Here is a 16,265-nt window from a genome sequence, read left to right as displayed (position 1 = left end):
AAGCAACAGAATGTGGGAGTGTAGTAGCAAAAAAGTCCCACACTGTCGCTCCCACACTCCCAGTCATTTGCTCCCACACTCCCACAGTCTGTCGCTCCCACACTCTGGGAGCAACAGAGTGTGGGAGTGTAGTAGCGGCACTTTCGCTCCCACACTCTGCCGCTCCCGCACTCTGTCGCTCCCACAGTGTGGAAGCAACAAACCGAGTGTGGGAGCGACAGACTGTGGGAGTGTGGGAACAACAGACTAGGAGTGTGAAAGCGACAGAGTGTGGGAGTGTAGTAGCGACACTTGCTCCCACACTCTGCCGCTCCCGCACTATCACTCACACACAGTGTCGCTACTACACTCCCACACTCTGTGACTCTATTGCTCCCACACTGTCGCTCCCACAGTGTGGGAGCAACAGACTGCGAGTGTGGAAATGACAGAGTGTAGGAGCGACAGAGTATGGGAGCGACAAAGTGACAGAGTGTGGGAGTGTAGTAGCAACACTGTCGCTCCCACAGTGTGGGAGCGATCGAGTGTGGGAGCAACAGAGTGTGGGAGCAACAGTGTTGCTACTACACTCCCACACTGTCACTTTGTCGCTCCCACACTCTGTCACTTCCACACTCACACAGTCTGTTACTCCCACAGTCTGGGAGCGACAGAGTGGGAGCAATAGAGTGACAGAGTGTGGGAGTGTAGTAGCGCCACTATTGCTCCCACACTCTGTTGCTCCCACACTCCCAGCCTGTTGCTCCCACACTCTGTCGCTCCCACACTCTGTGTCGCTCCAACACTGTGGGAGCGACAGAGTGCAGGAGCAACAAAGTGTGGAAATATAGTAGCGACACTGTCGCTCCCACACTGTCGCTCCCAGTGTGGGAGTGACATAGTGCGGGAGCGTCAGAGTGTGGGAGCGACAGTGTCGCTACTACACTCCCACACTCTGTCACTCTGTCACTCCCACACTCTGTCGCTCCCACACTCCCACTCTGGGACTGTGGGAGCGACAGACTGTGGGAGCAACAGTGTCGCTACTACACTCCCACACTCTGTCACTCCCACAGTGTGGGAGCAACAAACTGTGAGAGTGTGGGAGCGACAGAGTGTGGGAAAAACAAACTGGGAGAGTGAAAGCGACAGAGTGTGGGAGCGACAGTGTCGCTACTACACTCCCACCCTCTGTCATTCTGTTGCTCCCACACTCTGTCGCTCCCACACTCTCACTCTGACACTCCCACACACTGTCGCTCCCACACTCGGTTGCTCGTACACTCCCACTCTGTCACTCCCACTCTGTCCCTCCCCCACTCTGTCGCTCTCCCCCACTCTGTTGCTCTCCCACACTCTGTCGCTCCCACACTCTGTCGCTCCCACACTCTGTCACACCACACTAAATATTTCGATTTGTCTTACAGGAAGAAGAAACAAAAAATATTTTGGTTGCTGGGCAGGAAACAAAACTTAAATCAATTACAGTAAACGATACAACTGACTCAATCAAAATAACACTTTGGAGAGATGCCGCAGATTTCCAAATACAAATCGGCTCCTACGTCAAAATAACTCACTTATCAGTGCACGAATTTCAGAATAATAAAATGTTAAATACAACACGGAATACGCAATTTCAAGTAAGTAAAACTATTTATACAATATTATACCTTCATTTGCTACTACATCTATAATAAAGTTTTTCTAACTTTCTGGAACTCTAATAACACACTACTACTAATTTTGCTACTTACTCATTACTATATACAACTATAGCTCTATGATCAATTTCTACTCCCTATGCACTCCCTATGCACTCTGCACTCCCTATGCACTCTGCACTCCCTATGCACTCTGCACTCCCTACGCACTCTACACTCCCTATGCACTCTGCACTCCCTATGCACTCTGCACTCCCTATGCACTCTTTATGCACTCTGCACTCTTTATGCACTCTGCACTCTTTATGCACTCTGCACTCTTTATGCACTCTGCACTCTTTATGCACTCTGCACTCCTTATGCACTCTTTATGCACTCTGCACTCTTTATGCACTCTGCACTTCCTATGCACTCTGCACTTCCTATGCACTCTGCACTCTCTATGCACTCTGCACTCCCTATGCACTCTGCACTCCCTATGCACTCTGCACTCCCTATGCACTCTGCACTCCCTATGCACTCTGCACTCTTTATGCACTCTGCACTTTTTATGCACTCTGCACTCTTTATGCACTCTGCACTCTTTATGCACTCTGCACTCTTTATGCACTCTTTATGCTCTGCACTCTATGCACTCTGCACTCCCTATGCACTCTGCACTCCCTATGCACTCTGCACTCCCTATGCACTCTGCACTCCCTATGCACTCTGCACTCCCTATGCACTCTGCACTCCCTATGCACTCTGCACTCCCTATGCACTCTTTATGCACTCTGCACTCTTTATGCACTCTGCACTCTTTATGCACTCTGCACTCCCTATGCACTCTGCACTCCCTATGCACTCTGCACTCCCTATGCACTCTGCACTCTTTATGCACTCTGCACGCTCTGCACTCTTTATGCACTCTGCACTCTTTATGCACTCTGCACTCTTTATGCACTCTGCACTTCCTATGCACTCTGCACTTCCTATGCACTCTGCACTCTCTATGCACTCTGCACTCTCTATGCACTCTGCACTCCCTATGCACTCTGCACTCCCTATGCACTCTGCACTCCCTATGCACTCTGCACTCCCTATGCACTCTGCACTCCCTATGCACTCTGCACTCTTTATGCACTCTGCACTCTTTATGCACTCTGCACTTCCTATGCACTCTGCACTTCCTATGCACTCTGCACTCTCTATGCACTCTGCACTCCCTATGCACTCTGCACTCCCTATGCACTCTGCACTCCCTATGCACTCTGCACTCCCTATGCACTCTGCACTCTTTATGCACTCTGCACTCTTTATGCACTCTGCACTCTTTATGCACTCTGCACTCTTTATGCACTCTGCACTCTTTATGCACTCTTTATGCTCTGCACTCTATGCACTCTGCACTCCCTATGCACTCTGCACTCCCTATGCACTCTGCACTCCCTATGCACTCTGCACTCCCTATGCACTCTGCACTCCCTATGCACTCTGCACTCCCTATGCACTCTTTATGCACTCTGCACTCTTTATGCACTCTGCACTCTTTATGCACTCTGCACTCCCTATGCACTCTGCACTCCCTATGCACTCTGCACTCCCTATGCACTCTGCACTCTTTATGCACTCTGCACACTCTGCACTCTTTATGCACTCTGCACTCTTTATGCACTCTGCACTCTTTATGCACTCTGCACTTCCTATGCACTCTGCACTTCCTATGCACTCTGCACTCTCTATGCACTCTGCACTCTCTATGCACTCTGCACTCCCTATACACTCTGCACTCCCTATGCACTCTGCACTCCCTATGCACTCTGCACTCCCTATGCACTCTGCACTCCCTATGCACTCTGCACTCTTTATGCACTCTGCACTCTTTATGCACTCTGCACTCTTTATGCACTCTGCACTCTTTATGCACTCTGCACTCTTTATGCACTCTTTATGCTCTGCACTCTTTATGCACTCTGCACTCTTTATGCACTCTGCACTTCCTATGCACTCTGCACTCTCTATGCACTCTGCACTCCCTATGCACTCTGCACTCCCTATGCACTCTGCACTCCCTATGCACTCTGCACTCCCTATGCACTCTGCACTCCCTATGCACTCTGCACTCTTTATGCACTCTGCACTCTTTATGCACTCTGCACTCTTTATGCACTCTGCACTCTTTATGCACTCTGCACTCTTTATGCACTCTGCACTCTTTATGCACTCTGCACTCTTTATGCACTCTTTATGCTCTGCACTCTTTATGCACTTTGCACTCCCTATGCACTCTGCACTCCCTATGCACTCTGCACTCCCTATGCACTCTGCACTCCCTATGCACTCCCTATGCACTCTGCACTCCCTGAGCACTCTGCACTCCCTATGCACTCTGCACTCCCTAGGCACTCTGCACTCCCTAGGCACTCTGCACTCCCTAGGCACTCTGCACTCTTTATGCACTCTGCACTCTTTATGCACTCTGCACTCTTTATGCACTCTGCACTTCCTATGCACTCTGCACTTCCTATGCACTCTGCACTCTCTATGCACTCTGCACTCTCTATGCACTCTGCACTCCCTATGCACTCTGCACTCCCTATGCACTCTGCACTCCCTATGCACTATGCACTCTGCACTCCCTATGCACTCCCTATGCACTCTGCACTCCCTATGCACTCTGCACTCCCTATGCACTCTGCACTCCCTAGGCACTCTGCACTCCCTAGGCACTCTGCACTCTTTAGGCACTCTGCACGCCCTATGCACTCTGCACTCCCTATGCACTCTGCACTCCCTATGCACTCTGCACTCCCTATGAACTCTGCACTCTGCACTTCTTATGCACTCTCTCTGCACTCCCTATGCACTCTGCACTCCCTATGAACTACTATATACTCTCATAAATGCTATCTTCTATTACCTTCACCATGTATTAACTTCATTTGCACCAAAATATTAAAAAAAAAATTTATCTTTAGGGCAACAAAAACAATAAAAAACAAAAAAACAGCAACTAACTCATTTCTTTTTTCTCCACAGAAAATACAACCACCACAAGAAGAAATTACGTTAACAATATATGCAATAGAAAAAACAAATCAAGAACATTGTACTATTGCTATACAAATAGAAAATGCTGAAAACTGTCAAAACGCTGACATAAACAATACAGTTATAATGGACTACTTCAATATACCAGCCGACATTGATGACTTGGAAGAAGCATTAATAGAACACCTACCAAAAACAGTAAATGTGATTTTCCAGAATGGATACATCATCAAAATACTTTCCTAAAAAAATACTGCACAAAACTTTGCATTAATAAAAAGTAATAAAAAGTCAATATATATACTTTAATAAAAAAATGATAAACTTTTTTTCATGTCCTTTCATTCTTATAAACAAAGTACATAAATATATATTACTGTGCTATCATATATATATTACATCTCTAAACAAAATGCTAACATGCTTTATCAAATAACTTGTATTGTAATACAAAGTGCATCTGCAAATAATTGCATTATAAATGCACTGCACATTTATGTGTAAAGTAAAACACATCAACGTTTTACACATAATTGAAAGAAAATACAAAACACCATTTATCAAAAGCTCAAACTTTAACAAATGGAGTACAGAGTAAGGAGTGCATAGAGCATGACGAGTGCATAGGGAGTGCATAGGCAGTGCAGAGTACATAGGGAATGCAAAGTCCAGAAGGAGTGCATAGGAAGTGCAGAGTGCATTAAAAATGCAAAGTGCATAGGGAGTGTAGAGTGCATAGGGAGTGCAGGATGTATAGACAGTGCCTAGAGAGTGCATAGGTAATGCAGAGTGCATAGACAGTGCATATGGAGTACAGAGTGCATAGAGAATGCAGAGAGAGTGCATAATAAATGCAGAGTGCATAGGGAGTGCAGAGTGCCTAGGGAATGCAGAGTGACTGCAAAAAATAAAGTGCATAGAGAGTGCAGAGTGCATAGGTAATGCAGAATGCATACAAAGTGCAGAGAGAGGGCGGAGTACAGAAAACTTACAAAGTGCAGAGTGCATAGACCCTGCGGAGTGCATAGAGAGTACTGTATAGGGAGTGCACTGCATAGGGAGTGCATAGGACGTGGAAAGTTCAGAGTACAGAGTGCTGCATAGGGAGTGCAGAGTGCATAGGGAGTGCAGAGTGCATAGAGAATGCAGACTGCATAGAGATTGCAGAGTGCATAGGTAATGCAAAATGCATACAAAGTGCAAAGTACATAGGGAGGGAAGAGAGAGTGCATAGGGAGTACAGAGTCCATAGGGAATGCAGAGAGTGTACAGTGCATAGGGAGTGCAGAGTGCATAGGAAGTGCAGAGTGCATACAGAGTGCTGCATAGGGAGTGGAGAGTACAGAGTGCTGCAGAGGGAGTACAGAGTGCATAGGAAATGCAGAGTGCATAGGGAATACAGGGAGTGTAGAGTGCAGAGTGACTCCAAATAAAGTGCATAGCAAGTGCATAGGTGATGCAGAATGCATACAAAGTGCAGAGTGCATAGGGAGTGCAGAGAGAGTGCATAGGGAGTACAGAGTGCATAGGGAATGCAGAGAGTGCACAGTGCATAGGGAGTGCATAATACGTGCAGAGTGCATAGGGAGTGCGGAGTACAGGAAAAAAAAGTACATAGAGTGCATAAACAGTGCGTAGACAGTGCATAGACAGTGCAGAGTGCATAGAGAGTACAAAGTGCTGCATAGGGACATAGGGAGTGCATAGGAAGTGCACCGTGCATAGAGAGTGCATGATGAGTGCAGAATGCATAGGAAGTGCAGAGTGCATACAGAGTGCTGCATAGGGAGTGCACAGTGCATAGGGAGTGCATAAGAAGTGGAAACTGCAGAGTACATAGAGAGTACAGAGTGCTGCATAGGGAGTACAGAGTGCATAAAGAGTGCATAGGGAGTGCAGAGTGCATAGGAAGTGCAGTGCATAGGGAATGCAGACTGCATAGGGAGTGCATAGTGACTGCAAAAAAAAGTGCATAGAGTGCATAGATAATGCAGAATGCATACAAAGTGCAGAGTGCATAGGGAGTGCAGAGAGTGCGAAATACAGAAAACATAGAAAGTGCATAGGCAGTGCAGAGTGCATAGACAGTGCACAGAGAGTGCATAGAGTACAAAGTGCTGCATAGGGAGTGCATAGAAAGTGCATAATGAGTGCATAGGAAGTGCAGAGTGCATACAGAGTGCTGCATAGGGAGTGCACAGTGCATAGGGAGTGCATAGGAAGTGGAAAGTGCAGAGTACATAGAGAGTACAGAGTGCTGCATAGGGAGTACACAGTGTATAGGGAGTGCATAGGAAGTGCAGAGTGCATAGGGAATGCAGACTGCATAAAGAGTGCAGAGTGCATAGGGAGTGCAGAGTAACTGCAAAAAAAATAAGGGCAATGTAAATGACAATGCCATTTACTTATCTGTTTTAAAAACAAAAACAGATAAACAAAATTTAGGCATATACAATGCCAATAACTCAAAATTTTCCAAAGGCGAAACCATTGCATTGTAAATGCTTGTTATCTGTTGGAAGGATGGAAGAAGAAACAGGGATGTAGGCGGATGGGGGAGAAGAAACAGGGACATTAGATGAAAAAGGGACAGGATGGATGAGGGGGAAAATAAGCCACATGGGTGGTGGGAAGAAGCAAAATGGATGAGGCAGGGAGGGAATAGAAGCAATATGAACGGGGAAGAGAAAAAGCAACATGGATGGGGCAGAGGAGGGAAAAGGAGGAACAGTAGTGTATTTGTAACAACCAATTGCGCAAAAGTGTGTAAAGGACACAGTCAGAAGTCTGTAATCCGTAAAAGCATGAGACTGGATCAAGCAGGAAAGAAACATGGGAGGAAGAACATAAAGAAATGTGGTTAAAAAGGTAACAACAAATCAGGTACATAAATGTATGTTTAAACGTTAGTGACAACAATAAAAGTAATGTAAAAACAAAATTAAGAAAAATGAAAGTGTAAAGTAAAAAGGCAATTTACAAAAAAGAGATAAAACCCAGTATGCGGGTGAGTCGTGATAATGATATGATATGATAAAGGGGATTTATAGAGCGCACGTTCACCAGCGGTTTCTTGGTGCTTAAGTGGAGGGGCTGAGGGGCACAGCAGTGTGTTGGAATTAGTTGAAGGCTAGGGAGAAAAGCCAGGTCTTACGTGATTTCCTGAACTGGGCATAGGAGGGTATAAGGCGGAGTTCTGGAGGGTGGGAATTCCAGAAGAGTGGGGCTTGGGTGGAAAATCTCAGGCCACCATGCTTCTTGCGTCTGAAGGAGCAAGGGGACAGGAGATTGGAACAGGAGGAGCGTAGGACGTGGGAAGGGATATAGCGGTGTATTCGGGAAGCAATGAAGGAGGGTCCCTGGGAGGAAAGGGCTTTGTGGATCAGGCAGCCCAATTTGAAAAGGCTGCGCTGGCCACCGGGAGCCAATGGAGGCTCTTAAGGAGGGGTTTAGTGTGGCTGAACTTGGGCTGGCCAAGGATAAGCCTGGATGCTTGGTTCTGGATGAGTTGGAGTTGGTGGGATTGGTACGCGGGTATACCGGCATACAAAGAGTTCGCATAGTCAATACGGGACATGACTAGTTCCAGGGTGACCTGAACGAGAGCTTCATGTGACAACCGTCTGCTAATTTTCCTAATTTGGCGTAGGTGGAAAAAGCTGACAGAGACCACCGAATTGATTTGAACCCTCATGGAGAGGTCGTCGCTGATGGTAATGCCTAGGCTCTTGACCGAGTTAACAGGGGATGGAGGGGAGCCCAGGGAAAGGGGCCAGAAAGTCGAGTTCCAGGGGTTACCTAGGGGCCCCGTAAGGACCAGCTCAGCCTTGTCGGGGTTAAGTTTGAGCTGGTTTGCGTTCATCCAACTGCTGATGAAGGTCATGGTGGATTGAACGTTCTCAATAGAGGAGGGGGAGGGGTCAATGTTGAAAATGAGCTGCAGGTCATCGGCATAGTTGAACATGACTACTGATCTTTTCTGGAGTTCTGAGATCAGGGGAAGAATATACAGGTTAAACAAAAGGGGGGATAGGGAGGAGCCCTGAGGGACTCCACGGGTGAGTCTTGTTCCTTCTGAGGCGAAGGGGGGGGAGGCAGACAGCTTGATAGCGGTCTTGGAGAAAAGAGGCGATCCATCTCAGCGGTGGGCCCCGGATGCCGGCGCTCTCGACCCGATCGAGGAGAACAGCGTGGTCGACCGTGTCGAACGCCGCCGACAAATCCAGGTGCACTCTCAAGGACAATTTTAAGATAAAGAAAAAAGTAGCTACCACAAAATAAGCAGTGAAAGGACACAAATACTTGTCCATGCTCCATGGTACGATTGAACGCCCCAATAAAAAGTGTTACCGGCAAGCGATCACCATAATTAGAGGAAAGTAGGATCTGCTGTCATGGTTACCCCCATTTTTTGCTTGATATAATGCTGTTTCTGACTAGTCTAACTGGGATCCTGCTAATCAGGACCCCACTCTCTGTGCTTTCTCCCCTACATTGGTTTGGTAAGTAATCAGGTACATCCCCGATTGGACACTGGTGTACACTTATCAGTCCCTAGTATATGGTACTAAGGTACTCAGAGCATAGGTACACCAAGGGTCCCCCATAGGCTGAAGCATGCATTATGCCACCCACGGGAGACCACTCAATTTGCAACTACAGGCCTGCCATTGCAGCCTGTGTAAGCTGGTGCTAGCACCACTTACGAAGGCTATTTGTTTCCCTATATCTAGGGTCACTACACTTAAAACCTATATGTCACCCCTAAGGCAGGCCTTACAAACCTGAAGGCAGGGTGCTTGGTTCTAAGTGGGAGGGTACCCCTGCATGAGCAGGACACCCCTACAGCCCATGGAGGCCATTCTCCTGGGTTGTGAGACAGACATATGACATTTAGAGGGGCACCCCGTCATTACTGGCTGTAACAAATCTGTTCATGTTTGGTATCAAACATGTTGGAATCATACCTCCTCACCGTAAGCGGTGCAGAGGTATGATTCCATGCACCATAAAGCTTCTTTGGGAAGCTCTCAGTGCTCCCGGTACCAGTCTTCCAGACCCGGACAGCAAGCTAGGGCTGCTGCCGGCCAGAGACAAGTTTCAGCTCTCCTGCTGCTGAGCCAAGCCCAGGCAGGGGAAGGCAGAACAATAGGTATCCTGTCACAGGGAGGTGTGACCACCTCCCACACAAGGTTTCGTGTATTGGGGCAGGGTGCGGGTGCTTGCCAGTGCCACATTGTCTGCGTGCAGGGCACACTAGGTGCCCTCCATGCATAGTCCAGTTCAAACCAGTTCAGGGGGCCATGGGCTCCCCCTCTGGCATAAACCTGGACAAAGGACAGTGGAGTATCCTCCCCCTTGTCCAGCCCCTCCTTAGGGAGGGACCCCTGTATCGTCCCAACCCTTTCCTTAGGGTATTTAAGGGCTTACCTGAGGGCGAGTCCCTAGATTCGTCGTGGGACAAGATACATTTTCGACACCACTTCTTCTTCAACCATCTGGGCACTCTGGACTTCGCTCTGGGCATCAATGCTGCAACCGGGAAGACTCCTGCTACTCCTGATTTAGTCGCCCTGCTCACCTGCTGCAATGTGCATGCCTGTGCACCATACAGGAACCTTCCAAGGCATGTGTGTTGATGGGATATAAATTCGATAAATACATGTTATTGGCCTAATATATACAATATAACCTTATAACCACACGTTAGCATTGCATTATTCACATTGTATTATTGTAGTTAGGAATGATTCACTTTCCCTCTGCTTAAACATATTGGTGTGACCGGGCCCATTGCGTTTCGTTTCTCTGTTCCATGTGCCGTTTCCCTGAAATCACGTGATTAAGCCTTCTGCACGAAACCACGATGGCTGACTTAGCTGTCTGCTCAACTTGCTAGCTTGTAGCTCAGGGAAACCCAAGGTCACACCTGCCCTTCTTGTGGGATGCGCACATTCTAGTAGATCCCGTTCTTGCACTCCTCGAGCTACAGATAGAAAGGGAGGCACCTTACTGACCTGCCCCCGGAATAGCTTGGGCCTAGCTACTAGCAATCAATTGTGCCTTATATGGGTCTTCCTGCTGGCTCACTGACAAGTTGTATCTTTCCTAGTAAGGTGTCATCGTGTTATGTGTGAAACGTATATATGCCTTGTATCACTTGTATTTAAGCAGTCTCCTCTGCGCACCCTTGAGGGTCGTGTAGACTGAGGCTCCCCTGTCAGGGTTTTGTATATGCAGAATAAACGATTGAACCTTCTCCATTGCCGACTGACTTATTATTGGAATTTAGGTGTATGGGCTATTGGTGAGTATAGTCCATTAGTGTAATATTTTGATTCCTTCAGTTGGCGACTCCGCCGGGACTCCGCGATAGGGTCGTCCCCTCCTGTAAACAGGCGTAGAAGGGACAGGGAGGAGTTCTGGCCGAGGGGGTGGACAGAAAGTGGATCCTGATTTAAAACACCCGCTTGTGGTACGAACAACAAGAAATTCCACTTTCGAGCCCAGTATCCCTCCCAGCTGCTGAAGACCCTACGCCGGAGTCCTACGGGCTTAACCCGAGAGAAACACAGACTGTGTCGGTCTGTCTAGGAGTCGGCAGTGGAGAATTCGCAATCGACCTGAGTGCACCAGGTGAGTGAATTTTGATTGCATTGGATGAGAAACACTTGGAGGAAGTGTGTTAGACGGGGACCCTGAGGGTCGGCCGGATACCGAGGGAGAGATCCCCGAGGGGGACCGTCTCCGGCGATCGTACAGACAAGTACCCTCCCTCCCCACAAACAGGCACCACACCAAGTCGAGTTCAAGGCTTTATATAAGGTTCTTAAGGCAAGGATATCAGCGATACAGGATAACTTGGACCCGGGGGTCCTCTCACTTCTAGTCTCTGTAGGGAAAGGGGGTAGCGGGACAGTCTTAGTACCGGGTCGGTACAGGTGGTGGTAAAAGGCGAGCTCACAATCCTCGAGCTGGAGGGTCTGTGGATCGGGCCGCGGCAGCGCCAGCAGGCCAAGGTGATAGTCTCCTAAAGCAGAGGGCCGCGGCAGCGCCAGCAGGCCAAGATGGTTTCACGAGGCAGAGGGCCGCGGCAGCGCCAGTAGGCCAAGACGATGGTTTCACGAGGCAGAGGGCCGCGGCAGCGCCAGCAGGCCAAGACGATGGTTTCACGAGGCAGAGGGCCGCGGCAGCGCCAGCAGGCCAAGACGATGGTTTCACGAGGCAGAGGGCCGCGGCAGCGCCAGCAGGCCAAGATGGTTTCACGAGGCAGAGGGCCGCGGCAGCGCCAGCAGGCCAAGTCACGGATGAGTTCTTCTCGGGTCTCTCGACTCCAGGATACAACTGCCTTCCTGGTCTGGTCCTGCCCCAGTTATAGGTCTGGTCCCCTTTGATGTCCGGACCCTCGCGCCTGGGGGCCGGGAGGTCCGGGATGAGGGAGTCCAGACACCCAGCAGGGGGGTGGAGCCAGTGCCCAGGCGGCCTGGGGTGATCGACACCTGGTGGAGGAGAGCCGTTGACGATTCCTTCTCCCATTGACTCGCCAAGTGGTCACTCTGCCTCCTGGGGGGAGGTTGGTGCCTCGATGTCGGGCCCGGCCGGGCCCAGGGTGAGGGTCGAGTTGAGGCCACGCGGCCTCGTGCTGCAGCGCCCCAAGATGGCGGCCGGGTCGATGTCGTGGGGTAGATGGTGACCCGGGCCAGCGGGGTCCGGAGCTGGTGTCTTGTAGTGGAGGGATTGCAGGGTACTTCGGGTGGTCGTTGGTGGACTCTGGCTGGGGATGCAGGGAGAGCCAGGGTCCTGGTCCCATTGCGGGGAGGGGGTACAGCTCGAACATGCGGCCTGTCCAACATGCGTCCCCCCCAGCTGAAGGCGGGGAGAGTCAGCCATCTTCCTGGGGACTCTCCTCGCTGAGGCGGAAAAAGCGTGACAGGCCGTCGGCGTTGGCGTGGTCCTGGCCTGGACGATGTTCCACCGTGAAGTCCATCGCCTGCAGGGAGATGGACCAGCGCAACAGCTTCGGGTTCTCCCCCCGCATTTGCATCAGCCATTGCAGGGGTCGGTGGTCTGTTTGCACCCGGAAGTGGGTGCCGAAGAGGTATGGCCGGAGCTTCTTGAGTGCCCAGACTACGGCGAAGGCCTCCCTCTCAATGGTGCTCCAGCGCTGTTCTCGGGGCAAGAGGCGTCTGCTGATGAAGACCACCGGATGGTCGACCCCTTCGGCGTTGAGTTGGGAGAGGACGGCCCCCACACCATGATCGGAGGCGTCCGTCTGCACAATGAATTCCCGGCTGTAGTCGGGAGCCTGGAGCACGGGGGCCGTGCACATGGCGGTCTTTAGCTTCTCGAAGGCTGATTGGCAGCCCGGGGTCCAGTTGACGGTTTTGGGGCTCTTTTTGGAGGTGAGCTCTGTGAGGGGCCCCACGATGCTGCCATAGTCCTTCACGAACCACCGGTAGTATCCGGTGAGCCCCAGGAAGGCCCGGACCTCCGTTTGGCTCGTAGGGGGTTGCCAGGCCTGGATGGCAGCAATCTTGAGTTGGAGAGGGGCCACCAGCCCGCTTCCCACTTGGTGTCCCAGGTAGGTCACGGACCCTTGGCCAACTTGGCACTTGCTGGCCTTGATGGTGAGCCCGGCTTGCTGGAGGGCGAGTAGAACCTCCCGCAGGTGGCGGAGGTGGTCGGTCCACTGGTGGCTGTACACAGCAATGTCGTCCAGGTAGGCGGCGCTGAAGTCTTCCAGGCCCGCCAGTACCTGGTTTACCAGCCGTTGGAACGTTGCCGGGGCGTTTTTCATGCCGAAGGGCATGACTTTAAAGTGGTAGTGCCCGTCTGGGGTAGAGAAGGCGGATCGTTCTTGGGCCCTAGGGGTGAGGCCGATCTGCCAGTAGCCCGCTGTTAAGTCGAAGATGCTCAGGTAGCGGGCGGCCCCCATCCGGTCAATTAGCTCGTCTGCCCGGGGGATGGGATGAGCGTCGGTCCGGGTAACTGCATTCAGCCCTCGATAGTCCACGCAGAACCGGAGCTCAGGGGCGACGCCCGGGGCAGCTGCCTTGGGAACCAGGACGACTGGGCTCGCCCAGGGACTGTCTGAGGGTTCGATCACTCCTAGGGTCAGCATCTTGGACACCTCGGTCTGGATGCAGGCTCGTACCCGGTCTGGTACGCGGTATGCTCGGTGTCGAATAGGAGGGCTGTCCCCGGTGTCCACATCGTGGAGGCACCAGGGGGTGACTCCGGGGGTGAGGGAGAACAGGGAGGCGAACTGCCTCAGGAGCGTTTGGCAGTCTTGGCGTTGCTCCGGGGACAGGGCCTCGGAGAGCTGGACCCCTTCCACTGAGCCATCCTGCTCGAAGGCCCTCAGTAAGTCAGGAAGGGGTTCGGAGTCTTCTTCTGTCCCAGTATCGGTAGCCATTAGGAGGCTGAGTTCGGATCGCACAAAATGGGGTTTGAGCCTGTTGGCATGGAGGACCCGTAGGGGGTTCCGGGCAGTCTCCATGTCGATTAAATAGGTGACGGGCCCCTTGCGTTCGATTACCTTGAAGGGCCCGGACCATCTGTCTTGGAAGGCACAGGGCTCAACCGGGGACATCACCCAGACCTGTTGTCCAGGTTCGAACTCAATGGAGGACGTGTGCTGATCGTACCACCTCTTCATGTCCTCCTGACTGGCCTCGAGGTTGGCTTTGGCGGTGTCTCGGAACCGCCGGGTCTGGTTGCGGAGAGCCAGGAGATACCGGTAGATGTCCGGGGGCGTTTTCTGGGGAGGCTGCTCCCAACCTTCCTTGACTAGGCTGAGGGGGCCCCGGACGGGGTGTCCGTACAGTAGTTCAAAGGGGCTGAAGCCGAGGGACTTCTGCGGGACCTCCCGATAGGCAAACAGGAGGCATGGCAGCAGTACGTCCCACTGGCGTCGAAGGGGTTCTTCTAGACCCATAATCATCCCCTTGAGGGTGCGGTTGAATCTCTCGACCAGTCCGTTTCCTTGCGGGTGATAGGGGGTCGTGAATTTGTAGGTGACCCCGCATTGCTGCCAGAGGGACTTCATATATCTGGAGATAAAGTTCGTGCCCCTGTCACTGACGACCTCCCGGGGGAACCCCACCCGGGAGAAGATCCCCATCAGGGCCCGGCCCACCACGGGGGCCGTCACAGTCCGAAGAGGGATGGCCTCGGGATAGCGGGTGGCGTGGTCTACCAGGACCAGGATGAACCGGTGTCCTTGGGCTGTTCGAGGGTCGAGGGGCCCCACAATGTCTATTCCCACTCGTTCAAACGGGGTGGTGACGACAGGAAAGGGTTGTAATGGTGCTTTGATTTTTCGGCCACTTTTTCCGCTGGCCTGGCAGGTGGGGCAGGCCTTGCAGTGGTTGGTGACATCCTTCCGCATGTGGGGCCAGAAAAAATGGGTCACCAGGCGGTCGTAGGTTTTATCCTGCCCCAGGTGTCCGGCAAGGGGGACATCGTGGGCTAAGTTCAGGAGGAAGTCTCGGAAGCGAAGGGGCACCACCAGCACCCGACTGGCCCCTAGTTCTGCAATTTTCTGCTCGCTGTAGAGCAGGTCTTGGTCCCAGTAGATCCAGTGGGCCCCCGAGGTATCCCCGGTGCTCTGGGCCAGGGCTTGCTGCCGGAGTCCTTCGAGAGAAGGACAGGTTTGTTGCTCGGCCCGGAATTGTTCCTGCGTGGGGCCTCCCTCCTGCCGCCATTGTGCCAGGTCAGGGACGTCCCGAAGCTGGTCGGGTCCTTCTTCGGTTTGGGTCAAGGGAATGGCTTCTGGGGCGGCCTCCTCTGGGATGAGCGCGGGAGGAGGTTCTGGCCACTCGGGCTCTTCTGGGCTGGGGACCGCGCGGGCGGTCATGGACCGGGTCGTGACGCAGACCCATTCGGGGAGGCCAAGCATCCCCAGGTGCTCCCTCCGTTCGACAGCTGCCCAGGGAGAGCTTTCAAGGTCGTTTCCTAGGAGGCAGTCCACGGGGGCATCATCGCGGACAGTTACTTTTAGCATCCCTGTTACTCCTCCCCACTCGAAGGGGACGCAGGCCATGTGGCATAGGCTTTCGGAGTTGTCGGCTGATCGAACAGGGCAAAGAATGTTCGGCAAGATTTGGTCTGGAGTGACGAGGTGGCGTCGGACCGCCGTTACACTGGCCCCGGTGTCGCGGAGGGCTTCCGCCCGGCGGCCATTGATGTTGACCCATTGACCGTACTTCTGTGTGTTGGCGGGAAGGGGGGCCCGCGGAATCATGTCTCTCTCCCCTAAGCAGACCAGTGCCATGGCGGCGGGTGCCCATTCAGAGGGATCGGTCTCGTACTCCTCTTGGTCTTCCGGGATTATTTCTTCCCCTAGGGCCGCCGCTGCAACTTGGCGGGGAGTAGTGTTCGGATTCTTTGGGCAGTTGGGATCACTGGCGTAGTGGCCGGGTCGCTGGCACCTGTGGCACGTAATGTTGGCCCGGAAACCGGCCCGGACGGCAGGGCTTCCCCGGCCAACCGGGGTCGAGGGGTTTCTGGGGGGTGACGAGGGGCCGGGGTCTCTCCCCCGACCCTGACTTCCTCCTCCCCCTCGGGGGCGATACGATCTGGATACTTCGC

At 52.2% G+C, this 16,265-nt stretch overlaps 1 protein-coding gene across 1 annotated transcript in view; it reads left to right on the top strand.

Annotated features, from left to right (window-relative positions):
- LOC144825084 (uncharacterized) overlaps positions 1 to 4,936 on the top strand; it is a 34,728-nt gene extending 29,792 nt beyond the window's left edge. Inside the window, exons 4-5 of the mRNA XM_078683989.1 lie at positions 1,407 to 1,622; positions 4,662 to 4,936. Coding sequence (XP_078540115.1) covers positions 1,407 to 1,622; positions 4,662 to 4,919 — 474 coding nt within the window. The 3' untranslated portion in view covers positions 4,920 to 4,936. The remainder of the gene's footprint in view (positions 1 to 1,406; positions 1,623 to 4,661) is intronic.
- Positions 4,937 to 16,265: the final 11,329 nt, after the last annotated feature.

The sequence above is a fragment of the Lissotriton helveticus genome, chromosome 3_1 (assembly GCF_964261635.1).
Source record: "Lissotriton helveticus chromosome 3_1, aLisHel1.1, whole genome shotgun sequence".
NCBI lineage: Eukaryota > Metazoa > Chordata > Amphibia > Caudata > Salamandridae > Lissotriton > Lissotriton helveticus.
This window is presented reverse-complemented; position numbering and strand designations above follow the sequence as displayed.